The following is a 15,165-nucleotide window of genomic DNA, read 5'->3' on the forward strand; positions in this document are numbered from 1 at the left end:
ATTTAAGAGTTTCATTTGCTCATAATTTCATTTACTTTTGTGCCTTTCCCTGAATTGACAGGTGTTCAAAAACGTGCGCGTACACGCCACGCCACTAACGCGCGCATTTGTGTAATTAGTGTTGAATGCGTGCCCTTAATGGGCGTGGCCTAGTGAGCGGCCTCAGGAGTTGTCTACGTGTGAGGGCCTGGGCGTGAGTTGCGGCCTACAGCAGCTCGCTGCGAGGGTTTTGGCTATGACTGGCAGCTGCGTTCAATGAACGTCAGAAAGTGCAATTACTCCAGTTCTAATAGTGACGTGTCTAAAACGCGCTCCTGATTTGAAATTGAGCAAAAACAAGGCAAAAAACCAAAAACAATCAACCCAGCAATGGCTGGTAATTTGTCCAACTTTTGAACCGGAGCCCATGTAATTCAAAGTAGTGCTGTTCTTACTTGTCCTGTCTCTGGCTTCGATCAGCTCCGAAACGTTTCCCGGTTCACCGACCCCGGCGGCGTTGACGGCTCGGACTCTGAAGCGGTACAAACCACCTTCTTTGAGACCGGCTACCACAAACTTGGTTCCTCTGATCTCTGAGTCCTTGGCCTGAAGACAGGGCAACGTGGGAATGAAGGACACGTTAACCAGTTGGGGAGAGTCAACTTTCCCGGGACTACAGCGTGTGGTGTGAGTGACACAGTTTACCTTCTCCCAGCTCTCCGGTTCCTTGTCATCGTCTGCGCTGCTCAGTAGAATCAACTTCCTCTGAGCCTTCTTCTCCTCCTCTTCCTTGCACACCTCCTTGAATTCCACAATGTAGCCGGTAACCTTGGAGCCTCCGTCCACCAGGGGGGGAAGCCATTCCAGCTCCACCGTTGACCTGGTCCAGTCCATCACCTTTGGAGTGGGCGGGCCAGGGGGCTCTGCGCGTTGCACAAACAGTTGGCCTAAGTCATTTTGCGGACATTAGGGAAGTCATGAAAACTAGTCACAGATGACTTACTGATGGGGTCCCTACAGAGAACAGGGTCTGAGGGTAGGCTGGGTAGTCCGCAACCGGCGGCGTTAGCGGCACTGACTCGGAACTGGTACATGGCACCCTCCAGCAGGCCGGTGACGTCCCAGTTGTTTCCCAGGGGCAGCGCCCGGATGGGCTGCCGGTTGACGCGAGCCCAGCGCTTGCTGGTGGTCTCCTTTTTCTCGATGAAGTAGCCAGTGACCGGCGAGCCACCGTCGTATTTGGGCTCCTCCCAGTTCACCGTCATGGACTCCAGACACACGTTGGTCACGGTGGGCTTCTCACATTGGCCTGGAACAGCTATGCCGGAACAGAATTGGAGCGGGCGTGAGCATACATGAAACATTTGAAGCCTGGGCTTTGGAACCCAGGGAGAGAGGTTTGCGTGTGGCACTCACTGAAGAGGTTCCTGGCTTTTTCAGGCTCGCTGAGTAGCGGAGGCCCGACTCCAAACTTGTTCTGCGCCATGATTCTGAACTCGTAATCGTGGTTCTCCGTGAGCCGGGTCACCAGGTAGGCGCAGTCCTTGGGCTCGTTGGACACATGCACCCAAGACTTGCGGTTGTCCTCGCGCTTCTCCACAACGTAGTTGGTGATTTTGGAGCCGCCGTCGTCCAGGGGCGGCTTCCAGGCCAGGCCGATCCTCTCCGCAAACACCTCGGTGAACTTCATGGGTCCAACGGGTGGGCCGGGAGGTCCTGTGGAGGTCACACCAAGTCTTGTTAAGAGAGCTGGGATTTGATGATGCTGCTAAATGTTATTCGTGAACCTCGTGGGATTTGTTGGTGACATCGTATTTGGAGCAGCTTATTGTGAAAGTGATGTCAAGACTAAAGTGGTCAATATTTTCAAGTTGGAATGAGTTGACTTTTTTGTCCCCCACTTTACTGAATGGTAAAGCCCAAAAAGTGCTGCTTTCCACTACACTGAATTTTGAGCCTTACTACCAGGAACCAAATGTAGGTGAATTCATGCTCACCATAGACCAAGAGTTTGACGTCCTTGGTGACAGTGCCCAGGGCGTTGCTGGCAGTCAGGCTGTAGAGGGCGCTGTCGTCACGGGTGGCCCTCTGCAGCAGCAGCGTGCACTTGTCGTGCGTCACCAGCTTGGCCACGCGCTGGTCGTAGCGCACGGCCACCTTCTGCTCGGGCGCTGCCGGGCTGGCCTTTTGCCACGAGAGGCTGGGGAAAGGACAGCCACTGACCTTGGCCGGCAGGCTGACATCGCAGCCCTCCTCACCCTCCAGCACCTCCCGCAGCTCAATGGCAGGCGGGCCTGAAACGGGGTCAAACACGCACGTCAAATACGTCGTGACCAGCTCAGGCAGCATAGTGGGAGTGTCTGAGATGCATGCCGCCATTGCTCCTGCATTTACTGTAACCACCACAGCCACTAGCTCATGTTGCTGTGCTTTAGGTGTACAAAACATTCATTTGGGTTGAACACATGGGCCTACTGCGTGACTGTATTTGAATGTTGGCCATCGGTTGGTACTCAGAGCGCAACGTTTGACAACAGTCAGCGCTCACGCAATAGCGCGAATGCTGACAGTTCCTTCTCGGACTGGCCAGCCAACAGCGGGATAACGTTGCTGTTGGTTTGTCTCAAGATAACATTAAGTTGAGGCTTGTCCAACTCACAGGTCTGATCCTTGATGAAGAGCGGTCCAGCAGTGGCTGAGGGTCGACTGGGTCCGGCCGCGTTCACGGCTTTCACTCGGAACTCGTACTCTCCACCCTGAAGAAAAAAAAATCAGCGGTCACGCCACGCTGGCGGCAGTGGACCTATGCTACAGGGAAGGAAGGAAGGCGCCTCGGGACTGACCTCGTTCAGGTCCTCCACCACGAAGCTGAGCTCCTCCACGTCTCGCTTGTTGCACTGCTTCCAGGTTTCCTTCTCCTTGCCGCTGGTGTCCCAGCTCAAGCGCTCCACCACGTAATGTTTGACAGGAGAGCCTCCATCGTTCTTGGGAGGCTCCCAGCTCAGGGTCACCGTGTTCTTGGTCACCAAGTTGACTTTCAGCTTAGTAGGCGGGTCCGGCGGGTCTGCAGGTGTGGACAGACAGCGAGCTTCAACGCCCATTTCAGAGGCACCCGAAAAACATGGTGCGTATAAACTCTCGGGGTAACATTTGCATGGAAAAACGTCAGCGTGGGCTCACAGATGGGGTCGCTGGCTCGGACAGGATCAGTGGTGACGGTGAACGGACCAAAGCCCAGCCGGTTCTCGGCTCGCACTCTGAACAGGTAGTCCTGTCCTTCCAGGAGGCCCGGGACCACAAAGGCTTGACTGGCGCAGGCCGCATTCACCTGAGCAACAATCAAAGGCACCGTCGTCACTTCCTCATGTGTGTCTGTGCGTCTATCTGCGTGTCTGTCTGTGTGTCCGTCTGTGTGTCTGTCTTTGTGTCTGTCTCTGTCTGTATGTCTTTCTTTCTCTGTCTGTTTGTCTGTCTGTCCGTCTGTTCGCCTGACAGTTTGTCCATCCTTCACCGGCTCTACCTTCGTCCAGGCCTTGTCAGTGACACATTTCTTCTCAATGTAGTAGCTTTTGATTCTCTCTCCACCGTCATTGTCAGGCAGCTTCCAGATCAGCCTCATGGTTGACCGGGTGATGTCGGTCACCTTCAGATCTTTCGGAGGTCCCGGAACATCTGAAATAACGAAGTAACTCGTTAGCCATACAAACAGACGCCCAACTAAAAACAAAGCAAGCGCCTCGCATCCAGTGGAGTTCAAGACGCACCGAGGACGTTGACTCTGACATTGACGTGTTTCTGTCCAGACTTGTTCTTGGCCGTGATGGTGTAGCGTCCAGAGTGGGTCCGCAAACTAATGGGGATGCTCACGACAGACGTGGTGTCTGTGGACTCGACCTGAGGAGACACAAGAGTGCGTTGAGCTTAGGAATGGAGCATTTTCTCACGTCTGCTTTGTATGGCCAAAAGAAGTCACCTCCGAGTCCACGGGAAGAGTGTGCAATTTGTTCTTCTTGTGAGACTTGGCTTTGCCATCAAAGTCCCATGTAACCTTGGGCACAGGACGACCTTTGATGGTGGCTGGGATCTTGATGGGATCTCCGGCACGAATGTAGAGAAGATCATCCACCAAGATGTCAATGGTGATGGAGGGCGGGACTGAAATAGCGCCGGATGAGGAACATCAGTGACAAGCGCCTCATTTCCACGTGCTCTTGCCAGGATCGAACACTTACGCTGAACGTCTTCAATCAAGACCTCGCCAGTGCGGGGGCTGGGGTCCGACTCGCCGATGTCGTTGACTGCAATGATTCTGAAGCGGTAGCGCTTGAGCTCACGTAGGTTGGGCACGGTGAAATCGGTGGTGGGGTGCGGCTCTTCGTTCACCCTCACCCAATCTGATTTGCCCTCGTCCTGGATCTGAACAATGTAGCCCTTGATGGGGCTTCCGCCATCCTTCTCCGGTGGCTTCCAGGTCAGAGTGACATTGTGCTTGGTCTTGTCGGCCACCACGGGAGCATTAGGCATGCTGGGAGGAGCTGAGGGAGGGCAGAACGGTTCCATTGGGCTCAAAATAAATCACGGAGCAAACAGTACAGATATGCAAGACGGACGGAAATGGTGAGTGTTCCGCTGAAACGCAACTGGACTTTGCTCATGAAGACCTTTGATACAAATGTCACATCCCTTTGAGGGAAAAGTCTGGTCAGGACAGACACCCGGTTTGAACGGGAATCTGTGGAAAATTTGTCGCAACTGAGGAGGAGGTTTGACACCTTCCCAAGCATGCAACGCGTTTTCGCCAAGACCAAAAAAGGGGAACTCCGCACCAAAAATTGCCAACTGAGTTTTGAAGTCAAGGTCAAACACCTTTCAACAACTAAGAAGCCTTTGTCATGCTGGTCGGTTCCAGAAAGAACATGGCGTCCAAAACCGAAAAAGCCTTTTGAATGAAAGATATAACTTCTCCAGCGACAAATAAGAGTCCATTCAACTGAGGGAGAGGATGAGTACGAATTTACGCAATCCGGTGTATTGTTCAGCCGACTCACTCAGAGGGTCGACAGCAAAGGCTGGGTCGGATGGTGCGCTGAAAGGTCCCGTTCCGGCTGAATTGAAGGCGGCGACTCGGAATTCGTACTCACTCCCTTCAAACAAGCGAGTCACCTGGCAAACGCAGAAAGTTATTGGACACTTTTCCAGTCAAGATGTATTTGACAAAATCCAAAGCCCCACCTGGTAGTCCCAGCCTTTCATGCCCCTCTTGGTGACCGGCATCTTGTTGACTCTGGCCCAGTAGGCGGAGCCTCTTTCTTTCTTCTCCAGCCAGTAGCCAATGATCATGGAGCCACCGTTGTCCCTCGGTGGCTCCCAGGTCAGGGTCACGGAGTTCTTGGTATACTCGGTGATTGCCGGTTTCTCCGGGGGGCCGGGGAGCCCGAAGGGGTCTGTGATTTGAACTTCCTCTGTTGCGCAAGGGTCAGACTTGCCGTAACGGTTCTCTGCTCTGACGCGGAACAGGTAGGATTTGTTGGTATCCAAATTCCACACCTGCAGTAGAGGGAGGAGAAGACCGCTTACTCATGACCGTGACCAGAGTACAAGCATGAAATCAGGCCTTGTACTCTGCATGTGTCCCAGCATGTGCCTACAGACCAGGAGCCAGGAGTAAGCTGAGAGCCAACGGGACCTACCCGATACTTCTTGTCAACGATGCTGTTGGTGAGCTCCGCCCATTCCACTTCCTGTCCCTCTTCCTCCCCTTCGTCTGTGATCACTTCTTTCTTCTCAACAATGTAGTTGGTTAGCTCACTGCCACCATCATCCAGAGGCGCCTCCCACTGCAGCTGGCAGGATTCCGCCTTGATGTTGGACACTGCCACGTTTCTGGGAGGAAGCGGGCGGTCTGGGGAAAGAGAGGAGGTTGGTTTACTTGTTTGTCTGTTTGTTTTTTCTCGTTCGATCTTTATGTGGAGCGTATATCTGGAAAAAAATCAACATCTCAAACCAATTAGAACATTAGCATATGTCTATGGTCGAGTCTGCTCTCTAGGGGACTTCGACTGCAGTCCGATTGTTCCCCATTTGACAATGTGTCCATTTGGGCTCTTTGGCAGATACATTTTCCCAGGCTTAAAAATGTCTTGAATACTTGCAATTCAATCATCTCGCCCCCAAGAGCAGTCAACGTGGCTTTTCCTCTCTCAAGTGAGGTATTTCGGACACGAGGGACGTTGTGTCTTGAGGGTAGCTCACCTAGCACCATGATAGAAGTGGTGTGCTTGGCTGAGCCCATGTTGTTGGAGGCTGATATGGTGTAGCTGCCACGATCCTTCCGGTCGGCGGCAGGGATGGACAGAGTGGACTTGCAGTTCATCCTGCCCGTCACCGTCGTCTCCATCAGTAGACTTTCCATGGGCTTCTTCAGCACCACGTCATCTTTGGACCACTCCACTTTGGGGATGGGGAGGCCCAGGATGTCAGCAGGGATCTCCACCGGCTCGCCCTTTTTCACCGTGATGCTGTCAGCCTTGAATATCTTCAGCATGTGGATCTCTGGGGCCACTGGTGGAGATGAGACAACAACACAGGTCTGGTTTGAAAGGGTAAGGCTTTGCTTGATGGACGTTAGGGCCCAACAAGGAAAAACAAACGAGTACAGGAAGCAGATTCAGTTGTGCATTATCATCTGATTCTTGACTTTTCTTCATATTCACACCTTATCGAGTTTTTTTTTTTTTTAGAAAAACGGATACAAAACCCTTTCGGATTGCTGGCCTTGATTAATGTTTCAACACTTGGACATCTTCAAAAAGGTTGCCCAGCCCTGGCCTACAGCTTCGCGTTCCACAGAATTGGCGTACCTTCATCGTCTTGGATGACCACGGTCAGCGCAAGGGACGGGTCGCTTTGCCCAATCAGATTTGCGCACTTGATCCTGAACTCGTACATCCAGGCCTCGTCCAGGCCCTCCACCGTCATGCTCAAGTCGGGGCAGAGCTCTGTGTTGCAAGGCTCAAAGGCCTGCTTGTCTTGACGCTTTTTCTCCAACAAGTAGCCGATGACAGGACTGCCGCCGTCATTACGAGGCGGCTTCCATGCTAGCGTGATGGAGTTCTTGGTGCGCTCCGTGTAGTGGAACTTCTCCGGGGGCGACGGCGGTCCTGCGGAACCCGTGACAAGAGAAAGTGTTTCACATCGGAATCGTGGGCATGGGACACGGTCGGTACGGAGGCCTCTCTGGACTCGCCTTGCGGGTCCACAGCTTTGATGGGTCCGATCTCGACGGGCGGGCCCATGCCGTACTTGTTCTTGGCAAAAACACGGAAAAAGTACTCTTGTCGCTCCATGATGCCCACGCACTCGCATTTGGAAGAGACGGTTTCAACGGGCTGCCTCCACGTGTGCATTTTGGCATCTCTGCGCTCCACCAGGAAGCCGGTCAGGTCACTTCCGCCGTCGTCCGCCGGGTCATCCCAGTTCAGGAAGATCATCGTTCTAGTCACTACCACTGGCTTCAGGTCAGTGACCGGTCCGGGAACATCTGCAAAGAAAAGGGGATTGGCGTCGGTCCACTTTTTGGAACCATCAGTGCTTTCCATGCGTCCATCCACCTACCCATGACCTCCACCCGGGTGAAGGCTGACCTGGTCCCACTGGGGTTACATGCAGAGATCAAGTATTTGCCGCAGTCCTTCCTCTGCACGCTTTTAATTAGCACAACGCTGTTGTTGCCCTCGGTGAGGATTTCTATGTGGTCTTTGTCGGGTTTTTTATCGTCCACGGTCCAAGTGATGGTTGGGTAGGGTTTACCGGTGACAAGCGCCGGAACACGAAGTGTTTCGCCAGCTCGGATGACCACCCCATTCTTGACCAAAACGTCCAGCTCCACCACAGGCATTTCTGCAAAAGGGAGAGTAAGAATGAGCTGCTGCTGGTTCGCACTGCTGCATTTGACATTGATAGGTTGGAAATTTGCACATCATCGCCTTCCGGCCGCTGACCTGCAGGATTCCTGACAAACACTGACTCGGTGAAACCCGGGGTTCCCTCTCCCGCAGCATTGCAGGCAATGACTCTGACCAGATACTTGGCTCCCTCACGGACTCCATATACCGTAAATGCCCGAGTCTTCCATGGACGTTCTGTAGACCTGGACCAGTCTTTGGTCCCAGCCATAGTCTAGGGAACACCGCAGAAAAATAGGGAGGGATTTATGTTTACGCAGCGTCAAATGAAGTCATGTCAAATGTACTTATTGATATAGCCCGTAATCACAAGAAAATAAAAACATCTCAATGGGCTTCACGTGGCCAGAGTTGATGATTAAGTACCTTGTCCACTTGGTATCCCAGGATCTCGCCTCCTCCATTGTCAGCAGGTGGGTCCCACTCAACGTCAATGGAGTGGTCGGTGGTCGCCGCTACTCGGGGGATAGGTGGTCCGGGAGGTACTGTAAAACAAAGACTCAAAATGGATACCGGTACTCCGAATGGAACGCGTTTTGCCATCTGGAAAATGCACGTACATATTGGGGCTTGTGCCGTTTTAGGATCTGAAGGAATGCTGAACTTTCCGGGGCCTGCCTGATTTTCGGCCGCCACTCTGAAGATGTACGTTAAGCCCTCGACAAGTCCCTCCGCATTCAGCTCGGTAGCAGGGACCATGTTTCTGGAGAACGCATGAATGAAATGAAGTCAGAACAGGAAAGTAAAGCAAGCATGGCTGTTTTTGAAAAGCCTCCACCTGTTGACCCGAGCCCAGTGGGAACTGTTGATCTCACGACGCTCCACCCAGTACCCCAGGATAGGGCTGCCGTTGTCGTTTGGCTCCTTCCAGGTGACCAGCATGCTGTGGGCTGTGATGTCATCGATCTCCGGCTTTTCGGGAGCCTCGGGAGGTTCTGGGAATGAAGGGCGGCCAGATGACCCGATTCATCAAGTAGCTCACGCAAACGGGAGCAAGTCTTGAAAAAGCTTCCACTCACCGAAGGGGTTCTTGGCAACAAGAGGTTTGGAAATGCAGGGGGGACCAGCACCATACTTGTTCTCAGCGACAACTCTGAAGATGTACTCCTTCTTTTCAATGAGTTTGGGCACCAGATAACGACACCCTCTAAGTGTGGAGGTGACACAACTGTATCCGAGCTCTATCTTGGAGTTGTCCTTCTTCTCCAGTGTGTAGTTGAGGATCTCGCTGCCTCCGTCATCTTTAGGGGGATCCCACTTGCAGATCACTGAGTTCTTCCTCACCTCCTCAAAGCAGAAGTTGATTGGAGGTCCAGGAGTGTCTGAAAACCGTGACAAAACTTTACACACTGAAACTCTACCGTCGTCCAGTAAACCAATATGCCATCAGAGGAGGAAGAATTATTAGGGCTGCAGACGGACGGACAAGAGAAGAACCTGAGCTCTCACCAAGGACGTTGACATCGCAGGTGGCTGACGCGACGCCGTGGTCGTTCTCCACCTTCACCATGTAGACGCCGTGGTCGACACGCAGTGAGTCCTTGATAACTGCTGTGGACTCGCCCCTCCTGCTGTTGTTGATGCTCAGCCGCTCGCCAATAGTCGGGTAATCCGTCTCCTCTGCCTCCTGCTCTGCCACCTCCTCCTTCTTCTCCTCTGCATCCTTGACTACTCCCACTTCCTGCTCTTTCTTTTTTCCTTCCTGCTCCTCCTTCTTCTCCACCTTTTTCTTCAGCGGTCTCTCCGGCCTCCTGCGGGGCGCCTCGGGCCGGATCACCTGGTTGTTCCAGTACCAGGTAATCTCAGGGTACGGTGAGCCGGATATATTGGCCTCCAGGCGGATCTCACTGCCTCGTTTCACGTTTAGTCCAGATTGAAGGCTGCCACTAAGGAAAACCTTCGGAGCATCTGATGGCAAACACAGACGGACAAATCAGAGCTATAAGGCCACGAGACAGTCAGAGTCAGAAGCATGAAAAATGTTCTCACCGACTGCATCCAAGGCCTTGACAAACAGGGTGCTGCGGGATGGGTCGCTGACACCAGCGGAATTTTCTGCTCGCACTCTGAAGGCGTAGCTCTTGGCCTCCTTTAGCCCTCTGACGGTGTAGGACAGCACCGGAACCAGGAAATCGTTGCACCTCTCCCACTTGTCCTCACCCTTCAGCTGCCGCTCCAGGATGTAACCCATGATCTTGGCACCTCCGTCATACATGGGAGGCTTCCAGGTCAGTGTGATGGTGCCCGAAGTGGGATTGTGGGTCTCCACATCCACCGGTGGGTCAGGAGGATCTGACGCAAGGTGAGATGCAGGTTGGTTCCAACGAGACACAGCAGCAGCAGGCCATGTTTGGGCCAAACACTTGTTTCTTACGTTTCTGGTCCTGAGCAATGACAGGGTTGCGAAGCTCCACAAACTCCCCTCCTCCAATCTTGTTTACCGCCTGGACTCTGAAGTAGTACTCGCCATTGGGAATGAGGTCTTTGGCATTCCAGCTCAATTTGTTCTCTCCAGACATTATATTGACATACGTCCTCCTGCCAGCCTCCCGCCGCTGCAGCAGAATCAAACATCGTTTAGACCAAAGGTCAACCCTTTCTGGAAGCTTGTGGCTCTAGAAATCCACGTGTCACGCTCAGGCAGCCCAAAATTTGAAAACCAAAAGGGCTTGACCAGGCGCTGGCTTACTGACCTGCAGAACGTAGTGAATTATCGGGGTGCCTCCATCATAGTCGGGAGGATCCCAGGAGACCTTGCAAGAGCTCTTGGTGATCTCAGAGGCCACAATTTCCTTGCACGGGCCTGGAAGACCTAGATGTGCAGTTTGAAGTCTGGTAAGACACTGGTGGCTAACAGCTCGTGCTGCCGGTGGGCCGCTTAGTTACCGATGACTTTGACGTTAATGGCAGCACTGGCAGCTCCGAGTTTATTCTCCAGAGTCACTTTGTACTGGCCTGCATCAGAGTGAAGGCTACTGTCCACCTCCAGGTGACAGCAAGTATACTCTTTTCTGGTGTGAACAAAGACTTCTCGTCAGCCCCTAGCCACTCGAACACGACAGAAAGGAGCACCCACCTGAAGCCCAGACGGTCGCTGCCCTTCAGCTCCTTGCCGTCTTTGTGCCAGGTGACCTTGGGCGAGGGAACTGCCCTGAAGGGAACCGGGATGTGCAGCTTCTCTGTCTCTACGACAATCAAATCCAGCGTCTGGAATTCCAGCGTGGGGTTGCCTGTAAACGCAGACAAGTGCAAGCATGAAAAACAAAAAACAACAAAGCGACAGTGGTCGCTCGGAGCCAAGCACCCCGTCTATCATTCTTACAGTCGGAATCTTTGGCAACGACGTTCTCAGAGATATCAGAGGGCTCGCTGACTCCGACAGAGTTGATAGCTCTCACTCTCAAGACGTACTCCTTCTCAGGGACGACACCTTCCGCCACGGTGAACTTGAGTTCCTTGACGGGACGAGAGTTGGCCCTCATCCATTTCTCCGACCCGGCTTCGCACATCTCGATGTGGTAGCCGGTGACGGGGGAGCCGCCGTCTCTCTGTGGAGGCTTCCAGCCGATGGACAGGAAGTCTCGGCCGGCGGCTGTCACGTGGAGCTCGACGGGAGGTGACGGGACACCTGCAAAAGGCAAGCCATTTTTTTTACCTCACATCGACAGGAAGCCGACACCTCTCGCTCGGGTTCTCGGTTGGCAGTTTGACTTCCGTCAACTTGCCTGTCGGGTCTTCGATGGTCAGGATCTCGGTAGGTTCGCTCGGATGTCCGACTCCTGCCTCGTTCTCGGCGCGGACTTGGAACTGAACTTCTGTTCCTTCGATCACGTCTGTCACTCTATATTTGCAATCCGGCCCGGATGTCTTTCCGCACTTGACCCAGCGAGTTCCGAGCTTCTCCTTCTTTTCGATAGAATACCTGCAAGGTTCGTGGCATAACAGTAAGGCCTCAGTGAAAAGGCACTGCAACTGACAGTAAGTACACTGACAGTAAGTTTGGAATGATTTCAAACATGAAGGAGGTTGTGTGTCGCGTCGCATGTCCTACCTGAGGATAGGTCTGCCACCATCATTCTTGGGCGCCTCCCACTGCAGGTCTACATATCTTTTGGTCACGGCGTCCACTGCGAGGGCGTACGGTGGCCCGGGTGTGGCTGGAAAAGAGAAAAGCTTTTGCAAACTTTCCTCCACAGCCAACAAGGCCAGAGAGGATTCGATTGTCTGACAGCAAAACATTTGCCTGCCGACTTACTGAAAGTATCCTTGGCCAGCACCGAGTCCTCCATCTCGCAGAAGGGGCCGACGCCAACTGCATTCTCAGCCGCCACGCGGAACACGTAGAGCGAGCCTTCGTTGAGCGGCGCCACCGTGTACTTGAGCTCCTTGACGGTGGTGTCCACGGCCTGCCAGCCTTTACGCCGAACATCCCGTTTCTCCACCACGTAGTTGGTGATGAGGGAGCCTCCATCGCGCTCTGGAACGGTCCACTTCAACTCGGCGCTCTTCCTGCTAATGCCGGTGACCTCTAGCCAGCGAGGAGCGGAAGGTGGGTCTGTGGAGAGAGTGACATTGTGAGGACATCGCGTGACATGAGCCACTCAAGTTAGGTCATCAGACTGAAGTCAGTCATTTCGATCAGACAACTACCTACGACATCTGACTTCAACTGTCAGACAAATGAATGACGTAAAAAAAAAAAAAAAAAAAGCTCGCAGCTTTATTTCTGTTTCAAAAAATGCTTTTTAGACTTGACTTTGGATTCGAGAGCACCGAGTCATTGGTGGGATTTCATGTGACCCAGCTAATTCGTGTCTCTTACTGAGTCTCTCCTTGCAGAGAACCGGGTCGCTGGGCTCGCTGGGCTCGCTCTCCCCGGCCACGTTGACGGCTCGCACCCTGAAGGAGTACTCTTGCTTCTCCATCAGGCCCTTCAGGAAGTACTCGGTCGAGCCGACGCCCTCCGCCACACGGATCCAATCGGTGGTTCCGCTCTTGAGCATCTCGATGACGTAGCCGTCAATCTTGGCTCCTCCATCGTGCTCCGGTTTGGTCCACGTCAGGAAGCAGGAGGCCTTGGCCACGTCCTTCACCGTCGGTTTGCCAGGAGGCCACGGAGGATCTGGAAAAGCCGTCGGGAGTTTAGGAATTTGAACAAATCCCTTCGAGTAACAAGACAGCGACGAGTCCAAAGCGTTGTACCAATCGGATCTTTCACGAGGATCGGCTCGGTTTCCTTGCTCGGTTTTCCGGTTCCGGCCAGGTTTTCAGCCAGGACTCTGAACTTGTACTTCTTCCTTGTGGGAAGACCTTTGACCCTGCAGACAACCAAGCTCATGCTTTAGACCAGCATTTCCTAAACCTTTTACACAAAGTAACGGCTGAAAAGGATCTCCAAGTCCCAAACAAGACTAGACCAAGTCTCGCGGGCAGAAAGAAAGCGAGACACTTGAACCTGATCTCAAGCCCCTCTCCCATTGAGCGGCAAGCAATCACGAGTCTTTTCAAAGGCAGCCATTTTTGCAAATGTTTACCAAACGGTCACCGGTCCAAACCAACCTGTAGTTTGTATCCTTGATGGGCAGCTTGTTGCATCGGATCCACCTGTCGTGGTCGGGCTCATATCGCTCCACCCAGTAGCCGGTGATCGGGCTTCCTCCGTCCTCGTCGGGCTCGTACCAGCTGAGAGTCAGCGAGTCCTTGGCGATGTCCGAAGGCTCCAACTTGTAAGGAGGGCCCGGGGTGTCTGGGGGAAAAAAAATGCTTGGTCAACAAGGGCTCTGCACATGATCACTCTACTTGGCTCAATCAACATTTCTAGAGACAAATGATGCAAGTCAAATGTCAAATAAAAAGACAAATGCACCAAAATTAATGTTTCAAAATAGTTTTCCCCCAAAGGTATACAATACTTGACGTTATCTACATAAATGCTTCAAAAAATGCGCAAATGTAAATATATCAATTTTTTAGGACGACAATGCAACTGAAGTACTGTAACCTCGTTGCGAGATAGACATACCGAAGGGATATCTGGCGATAATGGATGGGTGTTCGGCCGGTGGCCCCACACCAAACTGGTTCTCGGCAAAAACCCTGAAGATGTACTCTTTGAACTTGACCAGATCCACCGCCCGGTAGGTGGTCTGTTTGACGGTGGACGAGAGCCGGTGCCAAATCTCGCTGTCGGCGGCGCGGCGCTCAATGATGTAATTGGTGACTCTGGAGCCGCCGTCATCACGCGGTGGGTTCCAGGCCAGGAAGCAGGACTCGTTGGTAATTTCCGAAATGTCGAAGGCTGCAGGGGGTCCCGGTTTGTCTGAGGTGGGAGAAACACGACTGACTGAATTTGGGTCCAAAGAACATCTTACGGCTGCATCCAGACTTCCATTCTACCGAGAATATTGACGTCGACGGTGGCGGTGGCTCTGCCGCAGCTGTTGGTGGCCTCAATGATGTAGGTTGAGCTGTCATCCCGCTTGGTCTTGGACACGGTGACTGTGGAGTGTCCCGGCTTGGTGTCGATATGGACTCTGTCATCTGCTTTGAGGACCAGGTCGGCCTTGGTCCACTTGACCCGGGGCTCGGGTTTGCCCGTCACCAGGGCGGGGAGTTCAATTTTGCTGCCGGCTTTGGCGGTCAGACCGGCAAGCAGCTTGGCGTCCAGCTGGATCTCTGGTGGCTCTGGAAAAGGTTTCATTGTGGATGACTAGTTAGGACAATGGTGACCAATTAAAACACTCCAAGACCCCTACGGGACACCGCAGGTCCATTTTAGCAATGATTTATGGTGCCCTATTTGATGTAATGCTGTAACTAGAATTGCGACCTTGAATGTTTATCAGTGTTTTCTGAAAATCAACCAACTTTGGTCTTTACCTTTGGGGTCTACTGCCTGGATCTCATCCGTGGCCTTGCAGGGCCGACCGGCTCCGAGTCGGTTCAGCGCTCGGACTCGGTACGAGTACCACTCTCCCTCGGTAAGACCCGTGACTTGACACTTGAGTTCGGGGACCAGGTCTCCGCAAGGCTCCCACCGATCGCTTCCTCTCTGGCAGCGTTCGACGTTGTAGCCGCGGATGCTACTGCCGCCGTCATACTTGGGAGGCTCCCAGGTCAGGAAGATGCCACTGGCCGACTTGTCTCTCCACCGCAGATTCTCTGGTGGGTCAGGTACGGCTGGGAGACACAGTGATTGGCGGTTAGCTATACATTGTTTGGG

At 53.2% G+C, this 15,165-nt stretch overlaps 1 protein-coding gene across 1 annotated transcript in view; it reads right to left on the reverse strand.

Annotated features, from left to right (window-relative positions):
• The window catches only part of ttn.2 (titin, tandem duplicate 2), a 160,289-nt gene that overhangs the window by 63,957 nt on the left and 81,167 nt on the right, over positions 1-15,165 (reverse strand). The window contains exons 136-175 of the mRNA XM_085919768.1: positions 14,823-15,122; positions 14,340-14,627; positions 13,966-14,262; positions 13,503-13,689; positions 13,146-13,261; positions 12,766-13,065; positions 12,199-12,498; positions 11,995-12,100; positions 11,669-11,865; positions 11,266-11,571; positions 11,020-11,173; positions 10,830-10,954; positions 10,637-10,755; positions 10,318-10,498; positions 9,933-10,235; positions 9,393-9,851; positions 8,963-9,265; positions 8,722-8,878; positions 8,504-8,646; positions 8,310-8,428; positions 7,980-8,157; positions 7,594-7,878; positions 7,226-7,519; positions 6,840-7,139; positions 6,232-6,540; positions 5,670-5,881; positions 5,212-5,526; positions 5,028-5,142; positions 4,212-4,514; positions 3,953-4,134; positions 3,744-3,873; positions 3,500-3,651; positions 3,160-3,307; positions 2,823-3,043; positions 2,639-2,735; positions 1,977-2,273; positions 1,396-1,695; positions 983-1,297; positions 685-902; positions 435-585 (exon numbers count right to left, since the gene is read on the reverse strand). Of these exons, the coding sequence (XP_085775894.1) occupies positions 435-585; positions 685-902; positions 983-1,297; positions 1,396-1,695; positions 1,977-2,273; positions 2,639-2,735; positions 2,823-3,043; positions 3,160-3,307; positions 3,500-3,651; positions 3,744-3,873; positions 3,953-4,134; positions 4,212-4,514; positions 5,028-5,142; positions 5,212-5,526; positions 5,670-5,881; positions 6,232-6,540; positions 6,840-7,139; positions 7,226-7,519; positions 7,594-7,878; positions 7,980-8,157; positions 8,310-8,428; positions 8,504-8,646; positions 8,722-8,878; positions 8,963-9,265; positions 9,393-9,851; positions 9,933-10,235; positions 10,318-10,498; positions 10,637-10,755; positions 10,830-10,954; positions 11,020-11,173; positions 11,266-11,571; positions 11,669-11,865; positions 11,995-12,100; positions 12,199-12,498; positions 12,766-13,065; positions 13,146-13,261; positions 13,503-13,689; positions 13,966-14,262; positions 14,340-14,627; positions 14,823-15,122 (8,982 nt within the window). The remainder of the gene's footprint in view (positions 1-434; positions 586-684; positions 903-982; positions 1,298-1,395; positions 1,696-1,976; positions 2,274-2,638; positions 2,736-2,822; positions 3,044-3,159; positions 3,308-3,499; positions 3,652-3,743; positions 3,874-3,952; positions 4,135-4,211; positions 4,515-5,027; positions 5,143-5,211; positions 5,527-5,669; positions 5,882-6,231; positions 6,541-6,839; positions 7,140-7,225; positions 7,520-7,593; positions 7,879-7,979; positions 8,158-8,309; positions 8,429-8,503; positions 8,647-8,721; positions 8,879-8,962; positions 9,266-9,392; positions 9,852-9,932; positions 10,236-10,317; positions 10,499-10,636; positions 10,756-10,829; positions 10,955-11,019; positions 11,174-11,265; positions 11,572-11,668; positions 11,866-11,994; positions 12,101-12,198; positions 12,499-12,765; positions 13,066-13,145; positions 13,262-13,502; positions 13,690-13,965; positions 14,263-14,339; positions 14,628-14,822; positions 15,123-15,165) is intronic.

This window comes from Syngnathus leptorhynchus, chromosome 9 (genome assembly GCF_054491065.1).
Source record: "Syngnathus leptorhynchus isolate UIUO chromosome 9, UIUO_Slep, whole genome shotgun sequence".
Lineage (NCBI taxonomy): Eukaryota > Metazoa > Chordata > Actinopteri > Syngnathiformes > Syngnathidae > Syngnathus > Syngnathus leptorhynchus.